A 16,230-nucleotide genomic window follows, 5' to 3' on the forward strand; every position below is an offset into this window, starting at 1 on the left:
TTCAAGGTTCAAGCAATGACACATCACAATTGTTAATTATTTGGTAAACTGTGACTTTCTTGGAACAGACAAGTTGTTAGTGACCCATGTTCGTGTGTCCATGGCTAATATGTTGTTATCTGGACTGTTCTGAAAAAAAAGAAATGTGTGGACACTGTTGGTCTGAGTTGGGTACAGAATGGCTGAGGCAGAACCATTCTTAGCAGGTGAGCTGCATTTGATATCTAAGTTATTAGAAAGTGTCTTCATCTATAATTTGATTATGGCTTTTCCTCAGCTGGGAGGTGTTATCTTGTTCTATACGTTATCGGTTCTAAATCTAATCATTGTAGAATTTTTAAAAGAGTTGTGAAAAACGATAGCATTAGGTACTCTACCAACACTGATAGAAAAAACTTGGCTGAAGAGCTTGTCATTACAGAAGTAGAATACTGGAGAGCGTGTATTTAAATGCCAACCTGCAGAAGCAAAGGGCCAGTTGATGTTTTATGTTAGTATCAGGAATGTACTAAATCCTAAAGAGATTGACCATTTATTTTGGTAGCCATCTCATTTGAAGGTTCTTAAAACTAGCAAGAATCTAGAATGTTACTTTGACTTGGTGCTCTTCAGATTCCATCTTCGGAGCTTTTAATTTCACCACACCTGACCCAAATGGTTTAAATTAACACATTGTATGTTTTGCAATTAAGAGAATGTGCCTATAAGCCACTAGTCTTGGTGAAGCATATGGTGATTTAGACTGATTATCCTCCAAATTTAAGGATCTTGATTTTATTCTGGAAAAAAGTTCTTACATGATATTTTGTATTATTTCATAACATTTTGGAATATTTACGATGTCAGTCATATAAACAGTGGTTGGGAACTTAACATAAGCTCCATGTTAAATGTTAGGTGACCAAAGCAATAAGGGGGTTTTGCCTTAAAGGACTGCATTGTCTGAGGAGGCAGGGTGTGTGCAGCAAAATATAACTAATGCCAAGTCACTGTGATAAGTACCACTTGAAAGGAGGATCTTGGTACTTGCTGTTCCCCCTGAAGTGCTCTGGCTGTAAATAAATCATCCTTAAGGATGGTGCTCAATTGTCACCTCCCCTATAAACTTTTCCCTGACCGTGTATTTAAAAATAGCACAAACATCCCTCCTCTGCATTCCTTATGCTCCTTGCCTGCTTTATATTCTCCTTAACATCTACTGGCATCTGATTTTATCTTCTTTTTCAGTCTCATCTCACTAGAACAAACTGAGGGCAGGGTATTTTTGTTTACTACTTTATCCCCAGGGTCTAGAACAGAGCCTGGCATTTGGTAAATGGTCACTGAGAAATATAAAAATGAATGGATAGTTGGGACAGACAATTCAGAAAAGAACTGCTTAAGCTAGAGGAGAAAAGAATTGCTTAAACTTGGAACAAAAAGACGTAGCCTCAGTGTTAGCCAGAAAGAAGACCTCAGGCATCCCAGACAGTTGGCAAAATCGTGAAGAATTTGCCTGCTGTATCTTAAGGACCTATTTTGTTTAAGCACTGTCTATGATTGGTATAAAGTCACTTTTTCAGATACTTTAGAACTTATTTTACAAGTCAAACTAAGTATCAAAAGTTCTTACTATTTGTGATTATTACCAGTGATGTATCCACATCTCCGTTGTGATGTCATCAAATCACCTCAGGTGAAGGACAGAACTTTAGCTATCTTGTAACTTTACTGTTAGATTATCAATACTTTTATGTTGCTTCTTGTGTGCTGACATTAGTATGTTTTATCCAGCTTGTTTGTTCCAGTTAAAGGTCAGAAGAAGGTAAAACTTCTAATGGCCTTATGGAGAATGTATAATAAAACAAACATACCCGCTATTCAAGTTAAGAAGTAGAACAAGTTATTCAAGTTAAGAAATAGAACACAGAAGCCACCTATAGGTGGCTTGAATAAATCCTCAATTTATTCAGTTTTTTCTTTCCTTGGGTAACTTTTATGAATTATCTGGACTTTTATATTAATCATCACCTGCATGGCATCCCTATAAACACAGTATCTTGTTTTGAGCAACTGAGAAGCACAAATCTAGCTCAATGAGGGAAGTAATTGCTACTGTTTGATCAAGGCATCCTTGAGAAGATGAGCTGAATAGTTTCTGAGTCTGACTTCAGCTCTTAGAGTTTACAAGAGCCCCATGTGTGGTGATGTCAGTGAGCCAGGTGATGAGTGAGTCCTGGGAACACAAGTGACCATAGTTGAAGCATCCTGAATCTCCTACCAAACTAGGCTTAGCAATTGTATGCTCATTTTATGTTTTATGCTTCTATACTTATGATCTGTCTCTGAAGAGATGAGTGCAGAACTTTCCTGTGGAGTGAAATGAGTATCCTCAGCTTATCTAGACATGTGAGTATGAAGGGTGAGAAGGCACTTCGCTGGGATTTCGTCAAGCAAGCCAAGAATAGAACAGAATGAGAGCCAGATATATATAGGACGTGCTATCCTCAGATTACAAAGGCAGTGAATATCTAGGTTATGACAGCCTTCAGCATGTCTGTGTCTTTAGTCCCACTCCTCCAGTCTGAACTGGTTGCTTCTCTAGTTCTGGTGCCCAGCTGTTATCCTGGGAATCCCCTTCTCTACTGAATGGCTATTTGCTGTATCTTTTACTCACCTTGTTGTAGAGTATATCCTCCAGTAATTCTTGAGACAGAGTACATGGGATGTAAACTTTTTGAAAGCTTGCACGTCTGGAAATGTGTTCTACCCCCATATTTGATTGATAGCTTGGCTGGGTATAAAACTGTGGGTTGTAAATAATTTTCCCTCAGAAGTTTAGAGAATTTTTCCCCATTTATTTCCATTTTTACTATTTGTAAATCTGAAGCCATTCTGACTCCTTATACTTTGTATGTTACTTTTTTTTCCTCTAAGTAGGATCTCTGTCTTCAGTGTTCTGAAATTTTACAATGATATTTATTGTTCTAGACATATTTTCATTTGTGTGGGTGTCCTCTCAAACAGGAGGCTCATGTCCTTTCACTTCTGGAAATAGTTTAAAATTATTTCTATTTTCTTCCTTGCATTTTCTCCTTTTGTCTTCTGAACTCCTATTATTTGGAGTAGGACCTCCTGGACAAGTACTCTAATTTGCTTATGTTTCTCTCCATTTCTATGCCATTTCACTCTACTTTCTGGGAGAGTTCCCTAATTCTATCTGCCAACCTACTGTTGAGTTTTTAATTTCTAAGAGCTTTAATTTTCCTTTAAATTTCTCTTTTGTTTACTTTGGGCTTACATGCTAGAGATTTTCCTCAGATCTCTGGAAATTCCTGTCTGTTTGTTCATGATTAAGATTGGAGGACGAGAACACTAGGAACTCTGGATGGGTAACATTGGTTGATTTTGAGCTTTTTTTTTGTAGGGTGGTCTGGGTGAGCTGTTTGGGAATCTTCCCAATGTCAGTATCTTTAGCTCTTTCTCCATGGAATGATTATATTCCCAGGGAAGCTTCCATTCTGCCTTGAGAGTAAGGGTCTGGCAGGCAGAATTCTGTGACCCAAGTAGAGGAAGGTGGGTGTGGGATATTCTCTGCTTCCAGCATCACTGCTCATGAGATTAATCACTAGATTATATACATACACACACACTTTTGTGTGTGTGTATGTATATATGTGTATATATATACAGTTAATCCTCATTAATCATGGAATCCCTATTTGCAAATTCACCTCCTCACTAAAATTTGTAACCCTAAATCAATATTCATGGTGCTTTCATGGCCATTCACAGATATGACACATACCAGTTAAAAAGTTGAGTCAACCAACACACATGTTCCCAGCTAAGGTAGAGCAAGGGGATGCTCTGCCTTCTTGTTTCAGCTGTCCTACTATAAACAAGTGTCCTTTTTATGGTCTACTTCGTGCCATGCTTTTCATAATTTTGCACTTTTTCTTGGTGATTTCACTGTTTAAAAGGCTCCCAAGCATAGTGTTGAAGGGCTGTCTAATGCTTCTAAGTGCAGGAAGGCTGTGATATGCCTTATGGAGAAATTATGTCTGTTAGATAATCTTCATGCAAGCATGCATTATAGTGTGGTTGGCCGTGAATTCAATATTACTGAATCAACAATATATATATTTAAATAAGGTATCTTGAAACAAATTCATAAAACAAGGTTGTGTGTTGATATACAAATCCATTTGTATAGTGCATTATTTGAGAGTAATGAATCAGTATTTGTTCATTTAGTGCTTGCAGGGATTTATGGAATGTAACTAGCACAAATAATGAGAATCAACCATGTATATGTGTATATACATCTGTATCTGCCTACCCATGCCTTCAGCTTTGCCTCATGTTGACTCATGCACAGACCTCCTCTCATCCTTTCTGGAGAGTAGACTTCTGCTAGAATTGGAGAAAGACAATCACCCAGGGGCTGTGGGATGAAGGGGGGCGTTCTAGGAATCTTCACTTCTTTTTAGAAAACTTTCTCCCCTATATTTTAGCAATCTCTTCTTCCTCCTCTTCACGTATCCTGTCCCTGTGTCAGAGGTATGTGCTGCTCCAGGGGTTTTTGTGATTTTGAAGGGCTCTGCAGTGTAAATCTGGATGGTTCTCAGTTTTTTCTACCATCAGCCTGGGAAGTGGATTTTGGTGTAGTTTTATGTCCTCCAGGTTGGCTACCATGGTCCATCAGCTTTCCAGATTGCAGTTTTTTTATTCTTGTCCTGTTTCCTCCCTGTCCTGGTCCTCCATGTTTCTACATCCCTTTACTGTAGTGTTTTGGGGGAAAGCAAAAATAAGATGGAGTGTTCTCTTTGCCATCCTAACTCATTAGTCTCAGTTCCTTTTTTTATAAGTCATGTTCCTGAGATAATAAGTTTCAGCTAGTATGCCACCCCCTTTGCCATAAGGCCCTGGAAGATGTCAATATTGCTAATATTTGCATGTCCTGGACTGCAAAGGACTTAAAAAGAGTTTCTTGACTCACTGACAGCTACATGAGAAAATGTCTTCCTTTTTCCTTCTCTGTAATGCCTTTATAAGGAAATGTGGATTGGTAGGTATCTCTACAAAGCATTCTTAACTTCCAGCTCAGAAAGAGAATGTCTAGTCTCAAGTAGAATTTCTTCCAATTTCATTACAGCCGTAATCCTCTCCAGGTTTCTTATAAAATTTTTGAACTGAGATCTTTGTAATGCTTATTTTTTCATTGTTAACATACTAAACAAAACTGTTGATCACTTCCAGATCACTTTCCTCATTTTAAAAATTGCCTTAAGATTATGAACCAATGTATAAAAACAATAGCCACTTTAATAGTCTACTGAGACTCCAATTAGGGTAAAGTTAGAAATAGCTAAGTTAATACACATTGTTTTAGAATCTTTTCTATCAAAAGGGTTTTTTTAATGTCATTCTTTTTTAACAGCAATGCATAATCTTTATAGAAAAATTGAAAATTTAGGAAACTAAAGAAATAGTCACCTTTTTTCTTACCACTCAGAGGTAATTACTATATATTAAATGTGTAGTGTGTGTGTAACATATATATATGTATATATATCCTTCCAGTCTTTATTTGTAAATAAAATTTTCCATGTTATTCTCCCACAAATCATTTTTAATTACTACATTCTCATTCACTCTTTGGCAACCTACTTCTATAAAGGCCAGAAAGTATAATTTTTGGCTTTGCAGGTCATAAGGTCGCTGTTAAAACTACTCAACTCTGCTGTTGTAGCACGAAAACGACAGTAGATATTTTATAAACAAACAAATGGGCCTGGCGGTGTACCATTACAACTTTATTTACAAGATCATGCAGCCTCTGATTGGGCCCACTGGCCACAATTTGCCAACCCCTAGATGTGTAAACTTTTAATTTTGACATAATTCATGAAAAGTTGCAAAATATTACAGAGAGATTCCTGCACTCTTTATCCAGTTTCCCCCAAGTTACATCTTCACTACAGTACAGTGTAAATACCAGAAAGTTTGCATTGGTATAAGGAGTGTTTATAGTTCCATACCATGTTATTACAGGCATAACCACCACCTCAGTAAAGATACAGAACTGTCTCGTCACCCAGAGATCTTCCTCATTCCACCTCTGTATAGTCACAGCCACCTCCCTCCCTGACCATCCCTACCTCTTAGCAGTCACTAATCTCTTTTCCCCCTCAAACTTGTTATTTTGAGAATATTTTACAAATGGAATCATACATTATGTGACCTTTTGAGATTAACTTTTTTCACTCAGCAATGAGATTGAGTCAGTTTGTGGCATGTATCAGTAGTGTTCCTTTCTATTGCTGAGCTGTGTTCCAGGGTATGGATATAGCACAGCTTGTTTAACCATTCACCTATTGAAGGGCGTCTTGGTTGTTTCAAAAGATTCTTTTAAAGTTCTGTTGATCTCTGTGTTTGGTTCTCCACGTTCCCTTTCTTCCTCACTGTCAAGCTTCCAAGTTGAATGTGGTTCAGAATGTGGTGGTCCATCTATCTCAGGTGTTCAATTGAGTCTTATTGTATCTGTCATTATTTCAAACGCATTGAATTCAGAACTCACTGATTTAAACCAAAGGTCATTGATCCTCCAGGGGCTTCCATTTGCTTTGCAGGTTAGTAGTGATACAGTGTCTTTCTGTTTATGGTGATCATTGAGTAAATAGTCTTAATACTTGTAGAGACAGAGACTCAAGTTTGAGTCTCATTGTTACTACTTACTACCTGTTGTCCTCAAGAAGTCACCTAACCTTGAACCTTCATTTTCTTATCTGTTAAAAAAAAAAAGTATCAACCCTATTTCATAGGATTGCTGTGAGGAGTTAAATGAGATTACATAGGAAAAGTGTTTGGGGAACAGGAAATCACCCTACAAATGTTACAGTAATAGTCATAAAAGTAAGTCATCCTTCATTAGTATTTTAGAAAAAAGTAGCAGTTTTGTAATTAAGATGAGTAGCTTTTATTAATGAGTAAGTATGTGGAGAGGTGGGATATCCTTGCTGGAAAAAAAAAAAATTAAGACCCAGTTCTTACAGAGTTAGAAGGCCAGAAGAACAGAGAGGAAGAGTGGTATTTCTGTATGCTGTAATGGATGACCTGTGCTGCAAATATAATACCATCTGGCAGATGTGAGAAGAAATCATTTAAATCAACAGTGTCTGTAATGAGCTACCATCTGATTCCTGTTAATCAGGCCTTCCTTTTTCCAACTGTCTTCCCATGGTTTCCATGACCCTGTTCTCTCCTGCTTCTCCTTCTGGCTTATCATCATCATCTTCTTGGCCCTTAAATATGGAGTTCCCTGGGGATCATCCCTGTACTTCTCTTTCCATGACCTCTTCCCTGGCAATATCATGCCTTTACATCACTCTCCAAACAAAGCCTACATCTGTGTCTCTAGCCCTGACCTCCCTCATTTCCATCCTGCTGGCTGGATGACTCTATTTCAAACTCAGTATTTCCAAAGCTGAGGTCATTTTTCTTACAAGATGGCCCTTCTTTTCGAATTCTTTATTTCTATCCATAGTTCTACTGTCTTCTCAGTCCCTCAGCATTCTTCTCTCTGTCACCTCCCAAATCCCCCCACATCTAGTCATCTTATTGATTCTTTGACCACAGTTTCTCCCATTTCCTCTTTCCTTTCCATTTCAGGCCTACATCTTCTGCCTTTTAACTAATATCCCACTTTCCATCCTCACCACCATCCATTCATCCCTCCTCAGCTTTGTCACATAAATCTTCCACAGCTCTGTTCAGGTTCTTCCTACTCAGTGTCCTTGATTGCTCCCCTTGTTTGTAGAATAGAGCCCAAATGGTTAGTCTAATACAAAATCTTCTGCATGATCAAACTGCTTTTTTAATCTTATATACTCAACTCCAGATGAACTGAAAGGCAGTAATATGAAACAAAACTCTTATTTTTCAGAATTCCACAATGGTTTGCTTTTCTAACTTCATTTAAAGTAATTTATGGGCATACTTTCCTTTTCTATGCTGGACCCATGTATGGTTTCTCTCAGTATTCCCACAGAGTTACATATGGCAGGTGTTTAATTATTTATTGAATGATTGGTCCTATGGTAGAAACTCAATTCTTGTTTGACCCATACATGTAACAAGTAATTATTGAGAACCTTACTATGGGTCAGGTACTTTGAGGCATTGGGATATAGTGGGCACAGTCAGTTTTTTTTTTTAATTTGAGTTTATTCTTCATTTAACTTGGAAAACACTACAATAATTGAATATTAAAAAAAAGGCAGTAGCAAGTAGTGAGCATATTATGATTGTAGGCCTTCACTCATTCTCTACTGCATATAAGACGTCAGCAGTGAATGTTCTTCACAGGCCCCATAGAGATCCTGCACTAAGCACCACCCCTGGGGTGATGTTCGTCATCCTCATGTGCTCCTCCATTGTATTGGCTCTGTCTTTTCCTGATTTGGAGCAAAGCCCACCAGTTCTACTTGGTCCATTTCATCCTCTTCTACTTCCTTCCTCTCAGGTAGGAGTTTTTCCGGCAAAGAGATTTATCAAGAGAGAGAAAGCCATTCTCAGGAAAGTTTACCTTAAATTCAATGACTAGGCAACCCTTTTCATGCTGTCCATGATAAAATGGCATGCCTTCATTTAGCACATACATGGCCTTACATTCTAGTAGCCGTCTTAAAAGATGTTACCATTGGATTATTTATGACTTCATACTAGGGTATCAACTTTGTACTTATGTCTAAAGCTAAGCTATCAGGCAGTTAGTTTAAGAATATATTAAATATTAAATAATTATACTCTAGTTGCCTGAAGCATATGGAATTTATCTGTTCAGTGAAGTGAGAAGTCTAGGTTAGGAGAAGAAAACGGGTGAGTTTTACAAAGGATCTTCCTAATAGAAGGAAGTAGTTGGAGAGGGGAAAAGAGAGTGAGGATATCAAGCTATTGAGGTCTCCTCCAGTTAATCATTTCTTCTCGGGCAGGCAATTCTGTGAAATTAACATAATGTGCTCTTGGATCCTATACAGATGGCAATCAGGAATTATTTCCCTGTGAAGTCTGTGGAAGACGCTTTGCAGCAGATGTTCTGGTAAACATAAAGACATTTTGTAGATGTGTTTCATTGGAGTTAAATGAACTGTCAAGTCAGTGAGGAGGCCACAGTGGCAAAGATTAAAGACAGATGTGGAGGGAAAGCAAGGGGAGAAAAGTACATAACCTATGGCTGGCAGGCCCAGAGGACACTTAAGCAGATCAGTGCTGCCCCATTCAAAAGGGAACTTAATAAACATGGTCCTCTTACTAAAAGGAAGCCAGATGAAAGTATCTTGGCACAGCTGATTGTCTCTTGAGAGGTTTTGGCTCTTTCGCCTTTTCTATAAGCATCAAAAATTCAAATTTTAAGGCCAAAGCACCAGGGAAATTAGCTAGTCAAGAGGAATGAACATTGAATTTGGAGCATCTGGAAACTTGGCTTTTAGCCTCAAATTTGTCACTAATTCTGACAAGTCCTTTAACCTCCCTCTGTTTCCTGCTTTGCCACGTATAAAGACAGAACTCTCTAGTTTGAGGGGTTTTATGTAATTTGAACAAAATGGATGTAAGGCTTGTTCCAAGACCTAATTGTTAATTAGATTCAAGCTAACTGCATGTCAGGTCCCCGGATTGATGCCTATAAAGTTGAATAAAAGCTTGATTTATTTCAAAATTAGGGAAACAGGTAGTAGGCCCCCCATATTATGAAGGAGTTCCCAAGAAAAACGATTTAAAACAAAAATCTAAGATGATAATGAACTGTTGGGACATTTAGGTCAAAGAGACTTGTTTTGAACTTAAAGAATTTGGACTATAAACCTGACTACATTTGGGGCAAAAGACTACCAAATGAGGTTGTAGGTTTTATTTCTGTGGGGAATTTAAAAGTGAAATATCTGTTCTAGTTAACCGCAGCTAGAGTTTGCTGGATCTAGAAGGGGAACTCACAGGGCCTGTTGTATCCCAACAATCCACTAGGGAGCTTGCCTTTGCTAACCCAGGACTGCACCCCATGAGAATGGATTTGAGACCTAGAAGGTACCGTTTGAAGAGGGATCACTAAATGCCAAGTATTCTTGGGTCCTCTTGAGTTTTACTTCATTGACCCATTTCTAGGCTACAAAGAGCATTTGATCAAGTGGTCTGCTCTCTCTCTCTCTCCTTCAGTTTAAAGTGGTATGGCTTGTTCGTAGCCAGGTGCAGTGATTTTCATGGAGCCTGTATTTTTTGGGTCTGGACAAAGCAACTGTCTAAGTGATAGCTATTATGAGCTACATGACCACCAAGGAAGAGGACTTAAGAGTGGAAGGCAAAGATCCTGGCATAATCCCATAGTGGTGCAGTGCAGACTTTATAAGAATGGTACACAGGCAAAGCTCTGTGTGCTGGCTCCCTGGTTTTTTTTTTTACCAGAAATGCTGAGTACTTACAGGTCTACTGCCTGGAGTAGTTTTCTCTGCCGCTTGTCTTAGTTTTCTCTGCCGATTGTCTTATAAGTATTGTAATATTTTAAAATTTAATATTATAAGCTTAGATTTGCTCTAAAATAAATGACTTCATGAATGTGAAATGTTTGGACACACTAAGGGAAAATGTCTTCATAACTTAAATGGAATTGGTGTATTTTTCATTCGTGGTATGGTTGTCCCAGTTGTTTCTTGCAGATGTTCTCAAATATTTCTTTGAAACCTCTCCACTCCTTTTCAGGGGTTAAGTGGTTTGATTTGCTGTGTGTAGAAAAGTAACCCAGTTAAACTCAATTTTGAAATGTTGAGTGGTAAGAAGAGTTTTTCTGAGAAGGTTCCACTGGTAAGAAGCTAAGTTTCCCCTTGCTGTATGCAAAGAGTTCCTTCAAAATGATGGGAAAACAATGTTAAGGTTATTGGGACTCAATTCCTGGATGACGTGCTTTTGGAATTTAAGAGCAGTGAAGGCAGGAAACAGAATAGAAGAAATAAGAAAAGTTCCTTGGCTTCAGTGAGTACCTAGCCGAATATCAGAAATAATTTATTTCAACTTAAACTAGAAAGTTTGCCTTTTCAACATTATTTAATGCTTGGAAATATTCATTGAGCCCAAGTGATAGAGTTAAATATGTAAGACCAAATTTTAAGTAAGTTTCTTTAGCTGAAGAGGCCTTTTATTGACCTTGCCCAAACACAGTATCTCGTTATGTGTAACATGGGTGAAGAGAGCCAGATGGATTTGCTCTGCTGTGATTTGAGAGTTAGAGAATGAACTTGGCTCTGAAGGTGCAACCCAGTCACTGCAGCAGGGGCTGCTTGAGTACACTGAGGCATTACGAACTTTGTGATTGTACATGTTAAAAATTTTAATCCCCACTCCTTCTTTTCTAGGAAAGGCATGGACCAATACGTAGAAAACTGTTCAACAAAAAGCGTAAACCTTTCAATTCCTTAAAACAAAGATTACAGGGCACTGACATTCCCACTGTGTGGAAGGCTCCTCAATCCAAGGTACTATCGATATCTTCCTTGCTGTTCTTGATTATCTCCTTCAGTACATTAAAGCCTTTTTCTGGCTCTCTGGTTTCATTTTTGCTTGATAATGCAGTGTAATGTCATGTAAGTATAATCCACCTTTACTGTTTTCTTTTTAATCATGCACACTTAGATTTCCAAATGTATTTCAGATACTTTCCAGATGTGGCAAAAAAATCTCGTTTATATTTTCATTAGAGTAGCATTAAATCCAGCAATTAACTTGGAAGACAGTCATTTTTAATCTTACATTTAAGTCTTCCTTTAAAGTTTTGTAATTTCTTTGTTTTCCTGATTGTTATTTTGTGTTTTCCCTCACTATTGTGACTTGCAAATTTTATTACTGTATTTTCCAAACCTCTTTTGATACTTTTGGAAGACAAATTCTCTTTTTTCTCCAAATTTCACAGTTCTGTTTCTTGTAAGTTCAAATCCTAGCTTTAAAAAAAATTATAATGGTGAGATATATAGTCTAGGTTAGTATACGTTTTATTTTTTTATAGCCTCAACCCATGAGAAAATCTAACTGGAGACAACAACATAAAGACTTCATTACTGCGATTCCATCAGCAAAGCAGTGTACACTAGCCATTAAAGAAGGCTGGCCTCTCCCACCTCCATCCCCTCCGTCCATCAGCCTAGATGTGTGTCCAGTTTTGTTTGCTTTTGACATTTTACTCTTAACCAATTGAGGCTATGCTTGATTTTTGGCCTAGTCATTATGCCTTCCTCCTATAAACTCTAAAATTAACAATAGTAATTAAATTATATAAAAGTAAATTTATCATAAAATTTATGTTATCATATTCTTTTCAATTCTGTGTAAAGATTCTGTGTTTCCTTCTGACTCTACCTCAACATGAGTGCACCACTGTACCCAGTGTCATGGCATTACAGAACTCCAGGGGATGCCCCTCACATCCTGGTTTATGAGAACGGAGCTGGGCAGAGCAGTTTAAGCAGTTCTGTAATAGCTCCATAGCATCAAATACCCACAGCTCTTTTAATTTTTTGAGATAAAAATATAAAATCACCATTTTAACCATTTCAAGTTGTACAGTTAGTGGCCCACAGCTTTTTTACCCTAAGCTTTTTATTTTGAACATTTTCAAATATACAGAAAAGAGGAAGGAATGGTACAATGATCACTCATATACCTTCCACTTAAATTTGACAATTTGGACCTTATTGTCATATTTTTTATCTCTTTCTCTTTTTTTTGTGAGGGGGCACAAATATTTAAAAGTAAGTTTTAAACATCATCACACTTTACCCATAACTATTTCACCATGCATTTCTTAAGTACATTTTTCTGCATAACCACAATACTATTATCACACTAAATATATGAAGTCATATTTTCCCAGTTACCTTAAGAATGTCTTTTGAAGCTCTCTCCTCACCACTCAGCCACAATCCAGGATTCAGTCAAGGTTCATGCATTGTCTTTCGTTGTCTCTTTAGTCCCTTTTAATCCTGCACAATACCCCTGCCAGGCCACTTATCTTTTAGAATGTCTCATATTCTGGATTTGTCTGCTTTTTAAGTCATATTAATTAACATTTAACTTGTTTCCCCATCCCCTGTCTTTTTGTAAATTAGAAATTAGGTCCAGAGGCATGATTAGATTAATGTTAACACGAATCCCTTATCAGGTATAGGATTTTCAGATATTTTCTCTCATTCTGTGGACTGTCTTTTCACTCTCTTGATGGTACCTTTGATGCCCAAAAGTAATTTGATGAAGTCCAATTTACCTATTTTTTTGTTTGTTGCCTAGCTTTTGATGTCAAATACTCCAGTATCTTGAAGTCTTTCCCCTGTGTTTTTTATTCTAACAGTTTTTATAGTTTTAGCTCTTATATTTAGATCTTTGATCCAAGTAATTTTTGAATGTGGTATAAAGTAAGATAATTGGAAGTTGGATATCTAGTTTTACATGTGGTACCTTTCTCAGCACTATTTGTTGAAAAGACTGTACCTTCCCCATTGAAAGGTCTTGGCACACTTATCAAAAGTCAATTGACTATATATATGAAGGCTTATTTCTAGGCTCTTTATTCTATTCCATTTTTCTATATGTCTATCCTTATACCAGTACCACACTGTTTTGATTACTATAGCTTTGTAGTATGTTTTGAAATCAGGAAGTGGAGAGTATTTTAAGATTATTTTGGCTATTTAGAAACTTTAAGATTCCATATGAATTTTTAGGATGGGTTTATTTTTCTATTTCTGAAAATGCCATTGAGTTTTGATAGGGATTGCATTAAATCTGTACATCACTTTGGGCGTAGTTGTCATCTTAACAATATTGTCTTCCAGTCCGTGAACATGGAATGTCTTTCCATTCATTTACGTCCTCTTTAATTTCTTTCAGCAGTGCTTTGTAGTTTTCAGTGTATGAGTCTTTTGCCTCTTTGGTTAAATTTATTTCTAAGTACTTTATTCTTTTGATGTTATTGTAAATGGAATTGTTGACTTTCTTTTCAGATTGTTAGTGTATAGACGTACAGGCAATTTTTGTGAGTTGATTTTGTCCTGCAATTTTGCTGAATTTTGCTTATTAGCTCTAACAGTTGGTTTCTGGTGTGGAATCTTTAGGGTTTTCTACATATTTGATTATGTCATTTGTGAACAGAGATAATTTTACCTATTCCTCTCCTATTTGTATGCCTTTTATTTCTTTTTTGTGTCTAAACCTTCTGGCTAGAACTTCCAATATCATGTTAAATAGCACTGGTGAAAGCAGACATCCTTGTCTTGCTTTCCGTTGAGTATAATGTTAGCTGAGGGTTATAAATGACTTTTTAAAGTGTAAGTAATAACATGGGTATTATAACATTTGGAAGTGATATGTATGAAAATAATAGGATAAGGTTGAGTGAGCAAAATGAATGTATATTGTTGAAAGGTTCTTATGGTATACATGAATAGGTATAGCATTGTTTGAAGATAGAGTATTATATCATAAAGATCCCTATTAATAAGCCCTAGAGTAAACATTCAAAAATATTGATGTATAGCTAATAAGACAATACATAGACTGGAGATAAAATGGAAAAAAATTCAATCTAAAAAAAGACAGGAAAAGAGGAAAAAAGGAACAAAGACCTGGTAGGATAAAAACAAATAGCAAGATGATAGATTTAAACCTAACCATATGGACAATTGCATATAAATGACCTAAACACTTAGGATAAAGTACAGAGATTGTCAAACTGAATAATAAAGCAAGGTCCAATTATATGCTTTCCACAAGAAACACACCTTAAATATAAAGACACAAATAAGCAAGCTAGGCAGGTGACAAAATGAGGTGAGCCAGGTGGGCCTAGAGAGGCTACACCCTCCCTAAGGGACAGCTGCTCCTGCCTCAGCACACGGCTACCTCAAAGGAACACACACCCAAGGTTGCTGGGTCTGATTTCTCAAAGGATGGCAGGAATGCAGACTTCCTTATTTATAAATATCAGAAACTCAATTTTGTAGAAACTTCAGGTTTCAGTCTCTGAGTTTACTTGGAGAGGTGGGGACAACTAGGACGCAACTCAAGGGGGATTGGTGGGAACTCTCTGTGTCTTGATCTGGGCTGGTTTCACGGGTGTGCACAGTTTGTGAGTATTTCATGGAGCCGTACACTTATGATTTGTGCTTGTCCTCTGGATAAAAAGAGAAATAAATACCAGCAATGTCTGAACAGTTGTAGATTGACATGTTAAAAGCACAGGAAAAGATAGATATGCATTCAAATAATCATAAAACTGGAGTAGCTAATACTAATATCAGGAAAAGTAAACTTCAGGGCAAGTATTATTAACAGAGATAATAATTAAAAAGATATATTCATCAAGAAGACCTATCAGTCTGAAATGCTTGTAACATTTTGACCCAATTGACATCTATAGCTATAGTGTGATACACAGCAACAGCAGAATATAATTGTTATCAAGTACACATGTAATGTTCAATCAAGATAGGCCATGTGCAGGACCACAAAGTGGGTCTTAATAAATCTAAAAGGACTGAAATCATACTATGTTATTTGACCACAACAGAATTAAATTAGAAATTAATGATGAAAATATATCTAGAAAACTCCTGAATATTTGGAAATAAATCATTTCTAAATACCCCATGGATCTAAGAAGAAAGAACAAGAAAAATTAGAAAATATTTTGAACTGAATGGTAATGAAAACATACCAAACTTTGTGGGATTCAGCTAAAGCAGTGCTTAGAGGGAAGTTTATAGCTTTAAATGCTTATATTAGAAAAGAAAAAAGGTTTAAATCAATTGCCTTAAACTTCCTCTTTGAAAAGTTAGAAAAAGGGCTTCCCTGGTGGCGCAGTGGTTAAGAATCTGCCTGCCAATGCAGGGGACACGGGTTCAAGCCCTGCTCCGGGAAGATCCTACGTGCAGTGGGGTAACTGGGCCTGTGTGCCACGGCTACTGAGCCTGCGCTCTAGAGCCCGTGTGCTACAACTACTGAAGAGCCCATGCTCCACAACAAGAGAAGCCACCGCAACGAGAAGCCCACGCACCACGACACAGAGTAGCCCCTGCTCACGACAACTAGAGAAAGCCCGCGCGCAGCAACGAAGACCCAATACAGCCAAAAATAAATAAATAAATTTATTTTTTAAAAAAAGAAGAACAAATTACACCTAAATTAAGTAGAAGGAAGAAAATAGTAAATGTA

At 37.2% G+C, this 16,230-nt stretch overlaps 1 protein-coding gene across 1 annotated transcript in view; it reads left to right on the forward strand.

The window, feature by feature from the left end:
* Window positions 1-56: 56 nt before the first annotated feature.
* Window positions 57-16,230, forward strand: part of ZC2HC1B (zinc finger C2HC-type containing 1B) — a 49,327-nt gene continuing 33,153 nt past the window's right edge. The window contains exons 1-4 of the mRNA XM_029223358.1: window positions 57-206; window positions 9,021-9,082; window positions 11,385-11,504; window positions 12,032-12,167. Coding sequence (XP_029079191.1) covers window positions 179-206; window positions 9,021-9,082; window positions 11,385-11,504; window positions 12,032-12,167 — 346 coding nt within the window. The 5' untranslated portion in view covers window positions 57-178. The remainder of the gene's footprint in view (window positions 207-9,020; window positions 9,083-11,384; window positions 11,505-12,031; window positions 12,168-16,230) is intronic.

The sequence above is a fragment of the Monodon monoceros genome, unplaced genomic scaffold (genome assembly GCF_005190385.1).
Source record: "Monodon monoceros isolate NGI ecotype Baffin Bay Population unplaced genomic scaffold, NGI_Narwhal_1 Super_Scaffold_15, whole genome shotgun sequence".
In the NCBI taxonomy this organism is placed as follows: domain Eukaryota; kingdom Metazoa; phylum Chordata; class Mammalia; order Artiodactyla; family Monodontidae; genus Monodon; species Monodon monoceros.